The 13,352-nt window shown below is 44.1% G+C and overlaps 1 protein-coding gene across 3 annotated transcripts; it reads right to left on the reverse strand.

Annotated features, from left to right (window-relative positions):
• Positions 1-42: 42 nt before the first annotated feature.
• Positions 43-8,761, reverse strand: sst5 (somatostatin 5). Of its 3 annotated transcripts, XM_046318473.1 has the most exons (4): positions 8,369-8,761; positions 8,188-8,265; positions 5,507-5,741; positions 1,299-2,070 (listed from the first exon to the last, which is right to left on the reverse strand). In XM_046318473.1, the coding sequence occupies exons 1-3, from the start codon at positions 8,610-8,612 to the stop codon at positions 5,554-5,556; spliced, it is 510 nt and encodes a 169-aa protein (XP_046174429.1). In that variant the 5' UTR covers positions 8,613-8,761; the 3' UTR covers positions 1,299-2,070; positions 5,507-5,553. The 3 variants fall into 3 exon arrangements, with proteins under 3 accessions (XP_046174431.1, XP_046174430.1, XP_046174429.1); XM_046318475.1 differs by lacking the exons at positions 8,188-8,265; positions 8,369-8,761 and adding an exon at positions 43-363 and having other exon boundaries at positions 1,162-1,402; positions 5,507-5,874; XM_046318474.1 differs by lacking the exons at positions 8,188-8,265; positions 8,369-8,761 and adding an exon at positions 43-363 and having other exon boundaries at positions 1,162-2,070; positions 5,507-5,874.
• Between the last annotated feature and the right edge of the window lie 4,591 nt (positions 8,762-13,352).

The raw sequence follows: 13,352 nt of genomic DNA on the forward strand, positions 1-13,352 counted from the left end.
ACAACCATCCCTTGAAAAGGACATATCCGGTACTTGCCAACATCATTCTAGACCTTTTAATTGATCATGAACAGTGCAAAAGGAAAAGTAGCTGTCATTTTACATTTGTGACATTGCAAGAAATATGTCTTCAAATGATCCAGCACAAAGAAGAGGTTGCTTGGCAGGTTAACACGATGTGAATGTCTTCCAAAAGAAGTTCCGGCATCCAGCCTTGCGTTCCCGATGGGAGAGGGGTAGCTGGCGCACCACCTCCTCCCTCACCCCGAGTGCCTCCTCCAGGTCTGGTAGGACCTCGTTCTCCCCCACGGCTGTGCTCATCAGGTCCGACATCATCTTCAGCAGGAGGGTGCGGGAGAGATCCTATTAGGAAAATAATATAACATATAATACAACTTCATTGTCCATCCAAGAAAGGGAATAACTGACACCACGGACATTAACACTACGGTTGTCCTGGAACACTTCTGTCAGTTATTCTAGGACCAAAACATCATCAGAAGCCTAATCAAATCATTTAACATATACAGCAAGTAGAAGTTATGGTCATTTAATTTGACTAGTCCACTTGAAATTGTATGACCATTGAGTTGAATCTTACAGAATATAATTCAAGAATTAATAAGAACATTAGCTCCATTTATACACGGTTCTAGCGTGCATCCTTAGTCTTGATCTTGTCCACATTTTTAGACGTGTAGACGTCTAAAAGACTCATTGTGATCCGATCTTCCTGACTACCACCTGAGGTGTGTCTGAATATCTTACAAGTGTAGAAAGGATCCAATGGAGTCTGCTGAGGGGAGGACTGCTCATAATAATGGCTGGAACGGCATCAAACGCATAGAAACCATGTGTTTAATGTTGATTCCGCTCCAGCCATTACCACAAGCCTGTCCTGCCCAATTAAGATGCCACTAACCACCTGTGATCTGGACATTGACAGCATTTAAAATCACCACCGCGCCCTGTAAAATCATTGACAGAATCTTAAATAATTTGCATACAGAGAGGGACCAGGATATCTGTTCACAATGTGGACAGATAAGCAACATTTTACTACCATATAGATGCAATGTGGGCACAATCAGAATGTGGATAAGTGGAAGATGAAGGTTATAAATGAGGCAATTGACCCACAACAGTGAGTCAACCACTCACCTCGTTGCCCTTGGTTGTATCTGCTCTCAGTAGTTCAGCTAGCATGTCTCTGTGTGGAGCGGCGCTGACCCTCGCCAGAAACACTGAGGCAGATAGAGCCACCAGTAACACCTGCAGTTGGGAGCACAGCATCTCCCCTGTCTGTACCTTTCCTATTGGTTAAACTGTATACCGAATGTATCCGTCAATGCTGTATTCAGCAGTGATAATCTGGATGTTGACTGGATGTTCAACAACTATCCTATTGGAAAACAAAACAACGTCTGGATGTCAGAGAAGGAAGATGGCTGTTGGTCCACACACAAAACACAGCCCTGTCGAAGTGTCACGTAATAGTGGCGCCACCAATATATAGGTTTCTTCATCCTTGGCTCTTCCTCGCCTTTCCTCACCTCCCAATACAGGGATGTGATTGGTTGATGAGAACGTGTGCGTGTGTGTGTGCATGTGTCATGGGGGTCACTAGCTGTAGGGAAGAAGTAAAGAAGGTCACAGAGGTTTGACACAGTCACAAGAACAAAACAATATTATACATCTGTCCAACATCCAATATCTGCAAAGTTGTGACATGGAATTGACAAGTGTGAAGTGGGCATGGCAAACAACACAGCGTTACAGGCGGCATTTCAGATCTAAACAAACCCCGAGCCCAGTGATGATGATACTGTGCTCCTGAAATGGCATCCTATTCCCTGTATAGTGCACTACTTCTGACCAGGACCCGTCTGAAATGGCACTCTTTTGGGAGTAGAATAGGGAGCCATTTGGGACTCATTCACAGTCTAGTGTTGACGGAGGGTGACGCCTGTCTCAGCCAGGCCCAGGGGTGTTGCGTCAGTTGAGATTAGCCCCACCAGCCCTGGTGCGTCTCCGGCACGATGTGTGGTCCTAATGCGCCATACAGATCTGCTAATGATATGGAGTGACTCAAATGTTAATTGGAAGGTTTGCCCACTGCCCCCCCCTAATCTCCATCTTCTTCTCCCCACCCCCATCATGTACCCAGAAGAAGTAAGCATTAATTTATCAGCCAAAGGGCAAAGATGTAAGTGCGTATTGAGGCTGCGTTTACACAGACCGACCAATTCAAATATTTTTTCCACTAATTCATATTTTGACCAATCACATCATTTTTTCATATCAGGTGTTTTTCAGATCGGATTGGACAAAAGAGCAATTAACGGAAAAAAGATCCGAATTGGGCTGCTTGTGTAAACGCAGTCTGGCAGCTCTGTTCAATCCGCATCGCGGAAGTTTAGCCTTACTGCGTGATTCAAGTTTAAAGGCAATGTTCCCTCTTGAAGCAGAGACTGGCTTCACAGAGAATGCCGCACGTCGGCTCAATCGTAAATTACAGTGGAATCTGTAACGCTTCAGCTTTAACGACTGAATAGAGCCCCAAATGTGGGACATTATTTATTTCTATATTTGTTTTGGTTTGTAGTTAAAGTGTGCTGCTGTGAACTACTGGTTTGACAACTCAAATGTCAACTCAAATGTCCCACACTTTACACTATTCTACTCTACTTGTTGACTGGGCCATGTTATTCATGATTTCAAATGATAACCAAACTGTCAACAGTTGGCCTGGTTGGAGTAGTACGTCAGAATTTATTTTGTTGACTTCTTTGAGGATGAATGGGAAATTCAATTTCATAAAACCCCACTGTAGGAAACATTATTATCAATAGCTGGTAGCAAAGACGGATACCTCACTGAACGAAGGAAGTCTAACCTTTCCTGACGGCGTTGCCCCTTGGCACCATGGGAGATGCACTGTTTGTTCTGATTACTCATTTCTTCATGTCACCTCCGGCCCTCATTAACATTTCCGAAGGAGATGGGGGATGTCATGGCCACAGGCATCCCACTGGGCACACTAATACATCCCGCGTGGGGTCCTAACAGTACTGCCACCACCTCCAGTCCTCATCACAACCCACCTGTCTTCTTTGGAGAGCTGGTGTGTATTCAGTGATGTGAAACATTCTGAAAGTTGCTGATAGTCTGCTCTATTCATTCTGTTTCTAATGTCTGTTCTACACAATACATTTCTATGTTATTACATCCACCTGAACAGGTCTGTTGGAGACGCCTTCTATAGGTGTTGGTGTGACTGACCACACTTGTGTGATGAGTAACCTTGCCTGAGACCTGAAGAGTTGTTTTGGAGTCGCCTAGGCTTTGGTTTGAAATGTTAATAATCAGGTTATAATCAAGCAATATGGCCAAGGGGGTGTGGTATATGGCCATTATACCACAGCTATCATGTCTCTAAAAATAGCCCATGACTTTTTGACATAGGAATAACAATTAAGATATACAATTGTATTTGCCTATATTGGGGCTGTAGGACTCCACTATTTCTGATAGTACAGTGCAGTAGCCTACAATGTAGATATTCATTTCTCATCATTCCTGTCGGGTCTTAGTGGTCGCTTTGCTGCCATCTAGTGTACTGTTTACTGTATGGCTCTCCTGCTCTCATCATTTTTGTGTATATTAAATGGCAGTTTAGAGCAACAGGTCTTCATCTGGAAAGTAATTAACAACAGCAACATCGACTTTTTCCACATTTTTTTCCACATTCTTCCACTTTTTCCACGCTACAGCATTATTCTAAAATTAATTAAATTGTTTTTTCCCTCATCAAGGGACACCCAATAATGACAAAGCAAAAACAGATTTTTAGAAATAGTTGCAAATGTATAAAAAATATCACATAAGTGTAAATTTACTCAGTACTTGTTGAAGCACCTTTGACAGCAATTACAGTCGCCAGACTTCTTGGGTATGACACTACAAGCTTGGCACACCTATATTTGGGGAGTTTCTCCCATTCTTCTCTGCAGATCCTCTCAAGCTCTGTCAGATGTTCGGGTTCTGGCTGGGCTACGCAAGGACATTCAGAGACTCCTATTCTTACTGTCCTGACTCTGTTAGGATTGTTGTCTTGTTGGAAGGTGAACCTTTGCCCCAGTCTGAGGTCCTGAACGCACTGGAGCAGGTTTTCATCAAGTACTTTGCTCCATTCATCTTCCCCTCAATCCTGAATAGTCTCCCAGTCCCTGCCGCTGAAAAACATCCCCACAGCCTGATGCTGCCGCCACCATGCTTCATCGTAGGGATGGTGCCAGGTTTCCTCCAGATGTGATGCTTGACATTCAGTTCAAAGAGTTCAATCTTGGTTTCATCAGACCAGAGAATCATGTTTCTCATGGTCTGAGAGTCATTTAGGGATCCTGACAGTCCCACAGGAGCGTGTAGAGACAAGGATATCCCTACCGGCCAAGCCCTCCCTAACCCGGACGACGCAGCCGGTTGCGACAGAGCCTGGAGCGAACCCAGAGCGAACTCTGGTGGCACAGCTGGCGCTGCAGTACAGCGCCCTTAACCACTGCGCCACCCGGGAGGCCCGGTCTGAATACTTTCTGAATGCACTGTACTACAATAATATACATCATAATTAAAATCATAACATTTATCATTAATAACATGAGATAAAAAAAATGTAAACCCCAACAACCAACCAAAATAACTTGTGAAAAAAAAATGTCCCCCTTTTAAAAATGTTTAAAAAAAGATAAAAGGCCAGGATTTAAGCCGATTGTAGAGTGCTCTCGACCATGCTGATTTTAAAGGCAATGTTTCTGCATTCGTGGAGATCACATTCACAGTACAGACTGCAAGGTGTCGGCTCAATCGGAAATGACCTTTACAGATCCAGGTTAGGGGAAACAGCCTATTGTTCACCTCAGGGCCTGTGTTATTGTTTTTGTCTTGTTGTTGAAAGGGAAGAGAAACGGAGGAGAGGAGAGAAGCCTCCGACAGCGTGGCGAAAACTAATTGCAGTACATATTCTTTTGTTCTATCAAGCCTGTAATGATGCCAAAAAATAATGTTCGTTGTTTGCAGTAACTTCCTTGTTGTTGTAACATCCCAAGTGGTCGAGGCAGTTTCACTAATGAAGGATTATAGCTTTAAATGACAAGCGTGCTACGACGTGCAATCGGACTGAATGCCGGCGGATGATTATAATATTATATGGTAACACTTCCAGATAAAGAATCTTAGAGTATACAGGATAGGATATGCAACATAAACAAAGGCAAAAAGCAATACATGTTGGAATGCAATGTATAAATGAGTTAGTCTCTTAAAAGTTATACATGTCAAAACAATAATAATACAAAAAAGAATAAGGGTTTTTACAGTCACTCCTTTAAGATTTCTTCCAAGGTTATAAATATATAAACACATTCTGAACTTGTGTTGTTGAAGTTTGAACCACATGTTATACACAAGTGCGCATGGCTGACGATGGATTTTAAAATGCAGAACTTACATAAGATCAGCGTGTAGGATCAGTGTTGTCCTACTACGTCCCCTGGGCTACTCTCCTCCGGCTTCAGCTCTGGAGCGCAGAGAGACGATCTCCATGGCATTGACATAAAGATCCATGCTCGACACCTGCCAACTCAGACGATGCCACGGGTGAAGAAGCCGGATGTTGAGGTCCTGGGCTGGCGTGGTTACATTTGGTCTGCGGTTGCGAGGCCGTTTGGACGTACTGCCAAATTCTGTAAAACCACATTGGAGGCAGTTTATGGTCGAGAAATTAACATTCAATTATCTGGCAACCGCTCTGGTAGACATTCCCCCAGTCACGCTCTCAAAACTTTAGACATCTGTGGCATTGTGTTGTGTGACAGAACTGCACATTTTAAAGTGGCCTTTTATTGTCCCCAGCACAAGGTGCACCTTGTGTAATGATCATGCTGTTTAATCAGATTCTTGATATGCCACACCTGTCAGGTGGATGGATTATCTTGGCTAAGGAGAAACGCTCACAAATGGATAAAACAAATTTGTGCACAACATTTGGGAAAAAAAAGTTTTTTGTGCGTATGGAAGATTTCAGTGATTAAAAAAAAATTCAGCTCATGAAACCAACACCTTACATGTTGCGTTTACATTTTTGTTCAGTCGTGTGTGTATATACACTGCTCAGAAAAATAAAGGGAACACTAAAATAACACATCCTAGATCTGAATGAATGAAATATTCCTATTAAATGTTTTTTTCTTTACATAGTTGAATGTGCTGACAACAAAATCAGACAAAAATTATCAATGGAAGTCAAATTTATCAACCCAAGGAGGTCTGGATTTGGAGTCATAATCAAAATTAAAGTGGAAAACCACACTACAGGCTGATCCAACTTTGATGTAATGTCCTTACAACAAGTCAAAATGAGGCTCAGTAGTGTGTGTGGCCTCCACGTGCCTGTATGACTTCCCTACAATGCCTGGGCATGCTCCTCATAAGGTGGCAGATGGTCTCCTGAGGGATCTCCTCCCAGACCTGGACGAAAGCATCCTCTTGCAGGAACTGCTGACACACTCCAGCCACATGAGGTCTAGCATTGTCTTGCATTAGGAAGAACCCAGGGCCAACCGCACCAGCATATGGTCTAACAAGGGGTCTGACGAGCACATGGAGGGCTGTGCGGCCACACAAAGAAATGCCACACCACACCATGACTGACCCACCGCCAAACCGGTCATGCTGGAGGATGTTGCAGGCAGCAGAACGTTCTCTACGGCGTCTCCAGACTCTGTCACGTCTGTCACATGTACTCAGTGTGAACCTGCTTTTATTTGTGATGAGCACAGGGCGCCAGTGGCGATTTTGCCAATCTTGGTCTTCTCTGGCAAAAGCCAAACGTCCTGCACATTTACATTACATTTAAGTCATTTAGCAGACGCTCTTATCCAGAGCACGGTGTTGGGTTGTAAGCACAACCCACACCTGTGGACGTGGGGCCCTCATACCACCCTCATGGAGTCTGTTTCTGACCGTTTGAGCAGACACATGCACATTTGTGGCCTGCTGGAGGTAATTTTGCAGGGCTCTGGCAGTGCTCCTCCTGCTCCTCCTTGCACAAAGGCGGAGGTAAGCGGTCCTGCTGCTGGGTTGTTGCCCTCCTACGGCCTCCTCCATGTCTCCTGATGTACTGGCCTGTCTCCTGGTAGCGCCTCCATGCTCTGGACACTGACACTGACGCTGACATACACAGCAAACCTTCTTGCCACAGCTCGCATTGATGTGCCATCCTGGATGAGCTGCACTCCCTGAGCCACTTGTGTGGGTTGTAGACTCCATCTCATGCTTCCACTAGAGTGAAAGCACTGCCAGCATTCAAAAGTGACCAAAACATCAGCCAGGATGCATAGGAACTGAGAAGTGGTCTGTGGTCACCACCTGCAGAACCACTCCTTTATTGGGGGTGTCTTGCTAATTGCCTATAATTTCCACCTGTTGTCTATTCCATTTGCACAACAACATGTGAAATTGATTGTCAATCAGTGTTGCTTCCTAAGTGGACAGTTTGATTTCACAGAAGTGTGATTGACTTGGAGTTACATTGTGTTCCCTTTATTTTTTTGAGCAGTGTGTATGTATATATATATATATATATATATATATATATATATATATATATATATATATATATATATATATATATATGGACACCTACTCATTACAGGCCTTTTCTTCATTTTGACTATTTTCTACATTGTAGAATAATAGTGAAGACATCAAAACTATGAAATAACACATATGGAATCATGTAGTAACCAAAAGTGTTAAACCAAAATATATTTTATATTTGAGATTCTTCAAAGTAGCCACCCTTTTGCCTTGACAACTTTGCACACTCTTAGCATTAAATGCATGCATCTCAATATTAGTAAGGTGTTCCTAATGTTTGGTATACTCAGTGTATATACAGTATATATATCCGTCTCTCCCTCCCCCAATGGATACACAAGTGGTTAATGACATAACTAGACTGTATCTGTGACTGTTATCTACTGTACCAGACTACATATATATTCAATCAGTCATTAAACAAAAACATTGGGGCACCCCCCATAACAAATCAGCCCCTCACAACAATTGAAATATCAATCTGCTCAAATACAAACATTTGACTTGTCACGTCTGAATTAATGTCTTTACCTTGAAGTACAGGTAGGAGGTGGTGTTGGCTGTCAGTAGGATCAGCAGCACTACAATGTGTCTGATGATGAAGTTTGGCTGCAAACAGAAACACGTTTCATGAAGCGACTGATCATCATCAGATAGCTCTGTGGGAAATCTGTCAATGACAAAGTTATAATTCTGGTTCATGCTCTGTTACCTGTGACAGTGAGGGAGAAGTTATGAGAGAAAACATAATTCTCATAAACACAGCTGTCGTCCCCTTGGTGGGAGTCGTCTGCAGCAGGGAAGAGGAAGGCAGCAGTCATTGACAGCTGTCTGGGTTCTGTTTGAGCTGGTGAACGTGAGGAGGAAGGAGCCTTCTGGGTACTGTGGCTGAGTGGAGCAGGTGATGGTGAAGTTGTAGCCCCTGAACATCGCGGGCCCCTGAAGACCCCTCCCATTGAGTCAGTCAGAGAGATATCAGGCTGGACCAGGAGATCTGTAACAATAAAAGAGAACAGGAAAAACCTATTCAACTAGTTTCCTATAGATATGACAATAACAGCAGCATGTAACAGTGCTAGCCGCCCCTCCTCACAGGCCAACATAAGTAGTGGGCCTACAGTCACTGAGACAACAGAGTGCATTCAGAAAGTATTCAGACCCCTTGACTCTAAAATGGATTAAATCGTTTTCCGCCCTCATCAATCTACACACAATACCCCATAAAAAAAACTTTTAGACATTTTTGCAAATGTATTAAATATAAAAAAATACTGAAATATCACATTTACATAAGTATTCAAACCCTTTACTCAGTACTTTGTTGAAGCAACTTTGGCAGCGATTACAGCCTCGGATCTTCTTACCAACATATTCATATAATGATTGACATATTTTAATTAAAAACATGGAGTAAAACAAACATACAGTCAATAATACAATATAAACAAGTCTATATACAATGTGAGCAAATTAGGTGAGAAGGGAGGTAAAGGCAAAAAAGGCCATGGTGGCAAAGTAAATACAATATAGCAAGTAAAACACTGGAATGGTAGTTTTGCAATGGAAGAATGTGCAAAGTAGAAATAAAAATAATAGGGTGCAAAGGAGCTAAATAAATAAATAAATGAAATACAGTTGGGAAAGAGGTAGTTGTTTGGGCTAAATTATAGGTGGGCTATGTACAGGTGCAGTAATCTGTAAGATGCTCTGACAGTTGGTGCTTAAAGCTAGTGAGGGAGATAAGTGTTTCCAGTTTTAGAGATTTTTGTAGTTCGTTCCAGTCATTGGCAGCAGAGAACTGGAAGAAGAGGCGGCCAAAGAAAGAATTGTTTTTGGGGGTGACTAGAGAGATATACCTGCTGGAGCGTGTGCTACATGTGGGAGATGCTATGGTGACCAGCGAGCTGAGATAAGGGGGGACTTTACCTAGCAGGGTCTTGTAGATGACATGGAGCCAGTGGGTTTGGCGACGAGTATGAAGCAAGGGCCAGCCAACGAGAGCGTACAGGTCGCAATGGTAGGTAGTATATGGGGCTTTGGTGACAAAACGGATTGCATTGTGATAGACTGCATCCAATTTGTTGAGTAGGGTATTGGAGGCTATTTTGTAAATGACATCGCCAAAGTCGAGGATTGGTAGGATGGTCAGTTTTACAAGGGTATGTTTGGCAGCATGAGTGAAGGATGCTTTGTTGCGAAATAGGAAGCCAATTCTAGATTTAACTTTGGATTGGAGATGTTTGATATGGGTCTGGAAGGAGAGTTTACAGTCTAACCAGACACCTAAGTATTTGTAGTTGTCCACGTATTCTAAGTCAGAGCCGTCCAGAGTAGTGATGTTGGACAGGCGGGTAGGTGCAGGTAGCGATCGGTTGAAGAGCATGCATTTAGTTTTACTTGTATTTAAGAGCATTTGGAGGCCACGGAAGGAGAGTTGTATGGCATTGAAGCTTGCCTGGAGGGTTGTTAACACAGTGTCCAAAGGGCCGGAAGTATACAGAATGGTGTCGTCTGCGTAGAGGTGGATCAGGGACTCACCAGCAGCAAGAGCGACCTCATTGATGTATACAGAGAAGAGAGTCGGTCCAAGAATTGAACCCTGTGGCACCCCCCATAGAGACTGCCAGAGGTCCGGACAGCAGACCCTCCGATTTGACACACTGAACTCTATCGGAGAAGTAGTTGGTGAACCAGGCGAGGCAATCATTTGAGAAACCAAGGCTGTCGAGTCTGCCGATGAGGATGTGGTGGTTGACAGAGTCAAAAGCCTTGGCCAGATCAATGAATATGGCTGCACAGTAATGTTTCTTATCGATGGCGGTTAAGATATCGTTTAGGACCTTGAGCGTGGCTGAGGTGCACCCATGACCAGCTCTGAAACCAGATTGCATAGCAGAGAAGGTATGGTGAGATTCGAAATGGTCGGTAATCTGTTTGTTGACTTGGCTTTCGAAGACCTTAGATAGATATAGGTCTGTAGCAGTTTGGGTCAAGAGTGTCCCCCCCTTTGAAGAGGGGGATGACCGCAGCTGCTTTCCAATCTTTGGGAATCTCAGACGACACGAAAGAGAGGTTGAACAGGCTAGTAATAGGGGTGGCAACAATTTCGGCAGATCATTTTAGAAAGAAAGGGTCCAGATTGTCTAGCCCGGCTGATTTTGTAGGGGTCCAGATTTTTCAGCTCTTTCAGAACATCAGCTGAATGGATTTGGGAGAAGGAGAAATGGGGAAGGCTTGGGCGAGTTGCGGTTGGGGGTGCAGTGCTGTTGACCGGGGTAGGAGTAGTAGCCAGGTGAAAAGCATGGCCAACCGTAGAAAAATGCTTATTGAAATTCTCAATTATGGTGGATTTATCAGTGGTGACACTGTTTCCTATCTTCAGTGCAGTGGGCAGCTGGGAGGAGGTGTTCTTATTCTCCATGGACTTTACAGTGTCCCAGAACTTTTTTGAGTTAGTGTTGCAGGAAGCAAATTTCTGCTTGAAAAAGCTCGCCTTGGCTTTTCTAACTGCCTGTGTATAACGGTTTCTAGCTTCCCTGAACAGCTGCATATCACGGGGGCTGTTTGATGCTAATGCATAACGCCATAGGATGTTTTTGTGTTGGTTAAGGGCAGTTAGGTCTGGGGAGAACCAAGGGCTATATCTGTTCCTGGTTCTAAATTTCTTGAATGCGGCATGTTTATTTAAGATGGTTAGGAAGGCATTTAAAAAAAATATCCAGGCATCCTCTACTGACGGGATGAGATCAATATCCTTCCAGGATACCCCGGCCAGGTTGATTAGAAAGGCCTGCTCGCTGAAGTGTTTCAGGAAGCGTTTTACAGTGATGAGTGGAGGTCGTTTGACCGCTGACCCATTACGGATGCAGGCAATGAGGCAGTGATCGCTGAGATCTTGGTTGAAGACAGCAGAGGTGTATTTAGAGGGGAAGTTGGTTAGGATGATATCTATGAGGGTTCCCGTGTTTAAGGCTTTGGGGGGGGGGGGTACCTGGTAGGTTCATTGATAATTTGTGTGAGATTGAGGGCATCAAGTTTAGATTGTAGGATGGCTGGGGTGTTAAGCATGTTAAGGTTTAGGTCGCCTAGCAGCACGAATCTCTGAAGATGGATGGGGGGCAATCAGTTCACATATGGTGTCCAGAGCACAGCTGGGGGCAGAGGGTGGTCTATAGCAGGCGGCAACGGTGAGAGACTTGTTTTTAGAGAGGTGGATTTTTAAAAGTAGAAGTTCAAATTGTTTGGGTACAGACCTGGATAGTAGGACAGAACTCTGCAGGCTATCTTTGCAGTAGATTGCAACACCGCCCCCTTTGGCAGTTCTATCTTGTCTGAAAATGTTGTAATTTGGAATTAAAATTTCAGAATTTTTGGTGGTCTTCCTAAGCCAGGATTCAGACACAGCTAGAACATCCGGGTTGGCAGAGTGTGCTAAAGCAGTGAATAGAACAAACTTAGGGAGGAGGCTTCTAATGTTAACATGCATGAAACCAAGGCTATTACGGTTACAGAAGTCATCAAAAGAGAGCGCCTGGGGAATAGGAGTGGAGCTAGGCACTGCAGGGCCTGGATTCACCTCTACATTGCCAGAGGAACATAGGAGGAGAAGAATAAGGGTACAGCTAAAAGCAATAAGAATTGGTCGTCTAGAACGTCTGGAACAGAGAGTAAAAGGAGGTTTCTGGGGGCGATAAAATAGCATCAAGGTATAATGTACAGATAAAGGTATGGTAGGATGTGAATACAGTGGAGGTAAACCTAGGTATTGAGTGATGAAGAGAGAGATATTGTCTCTAGAAACATCATTGAAACCAGGAGATGTCATTGCATGTGTGGGTGGTGGAACTAATACATTGGATAAGGTATAGTGAGCAGGACTAGAGGCTCTACAGTGAAATAAGCCAATAAACACTAACCAGAACAGCAATGGACAAGACATATTGACATTAAGGAGAGGCATCCTTAGTCGAGTGATCAAAAGGGTCCAGTGAGTGGAGTGGTTGGTTTGGGGGTCACAGCGATTTAGACAGCTAGCCAGGCCATCGGTAGCAAGCTAGCATAGGATGGAGGTCTGTTGTTAGCCACCTCTTGCGTTCCGTCAGTAGATTAGTGGGGTTCCGTGTGGTAGAGGGGATTAGTCCAAATCACACAACAACAACAACAAAAAACAATAGATATAGTTATAGAGGCCCAAGAAGAAACATAATAATAATAAAAATAAGTAAATTGTCCGATTGTCTATTCTGAGAGCAGCCGGTAAGACAGCTAACGGTTAGCAGGCCGCAGATGGGCGTTCAGGTAACGTCGCGACGGAGGAGCCAGCCGGATCTCCTTCGGGTAGATAACGTCGGCAGTCCAGTTGTGATTGCCCGGTGGGGCTCCGCGTAGGCAGTAAAACGGGTCCGGATAGGTGACTGCAGCCCAGGAGTGATTGACGGAGCTCAGGAGTGATTGACGGAGCTGGCTAGCTCCGGAGTAATTGATGTTTGCTCCGGAATCGACGAGAGCAGATAGACACACGGATAGCAGCTAGCTAGCTGTGAGATCCGGGAATGAATGTCCAGAGAGCAGTTGAAATCCAAGGACATGGAGAGAAAAATTGGTCCGGTATGTTCCGTTCCGAGCCGCGCTGCGCCGTACAAAACTGGCGATAGATTTTCGAGCTAAAGGATAGCTGATGACCACAAACCGTGGTT

Source organism: Oncorhynchus gorbuscha, linkage group LG21, assembly GCF_021184085.1.
Source record: "Oncorhynchus gorbuscha isolate QuinsamMale2020 ecotype Even-year linkage group LG21, OgorEven_v1.0, whole genome shotgun sequence".
Lineage (NCBI taxonomy): Eukaryota > Metazoa > Chordata > Actinopteri > Salmoniformes > Salmonidae > Oncorhynchus > Oncorhynchus gorbuscha.

What these genes read in the sequence shown, in the direction of transcription:
- sst5 (XM_046318473.1), bottom strand. Translation starts at nt 8,612, where the DNA reads ATGGGAGGGGTCTTCAGGGGCCCGCGATGTTCAGGGGCTACAACTTCA. An exon ending in CTTCTCCCTCACTGTCACAG is followed by an intron (nt 8,266 to 8,368) that starts GTAACAGAGCAT and finishes TTCTGTTTGCAG; the next exon opens with CCAAACTTCATCATCAGACA. An exon ending in CCTCCTACCTGTACTTCAAG is followed by an intron (nt 5,742 to 8,187) that starts GTAAAGACATTA and finishes GTGGTTTTACAG; the next exon opens with AATTTGGCAGTACGTCCAAA.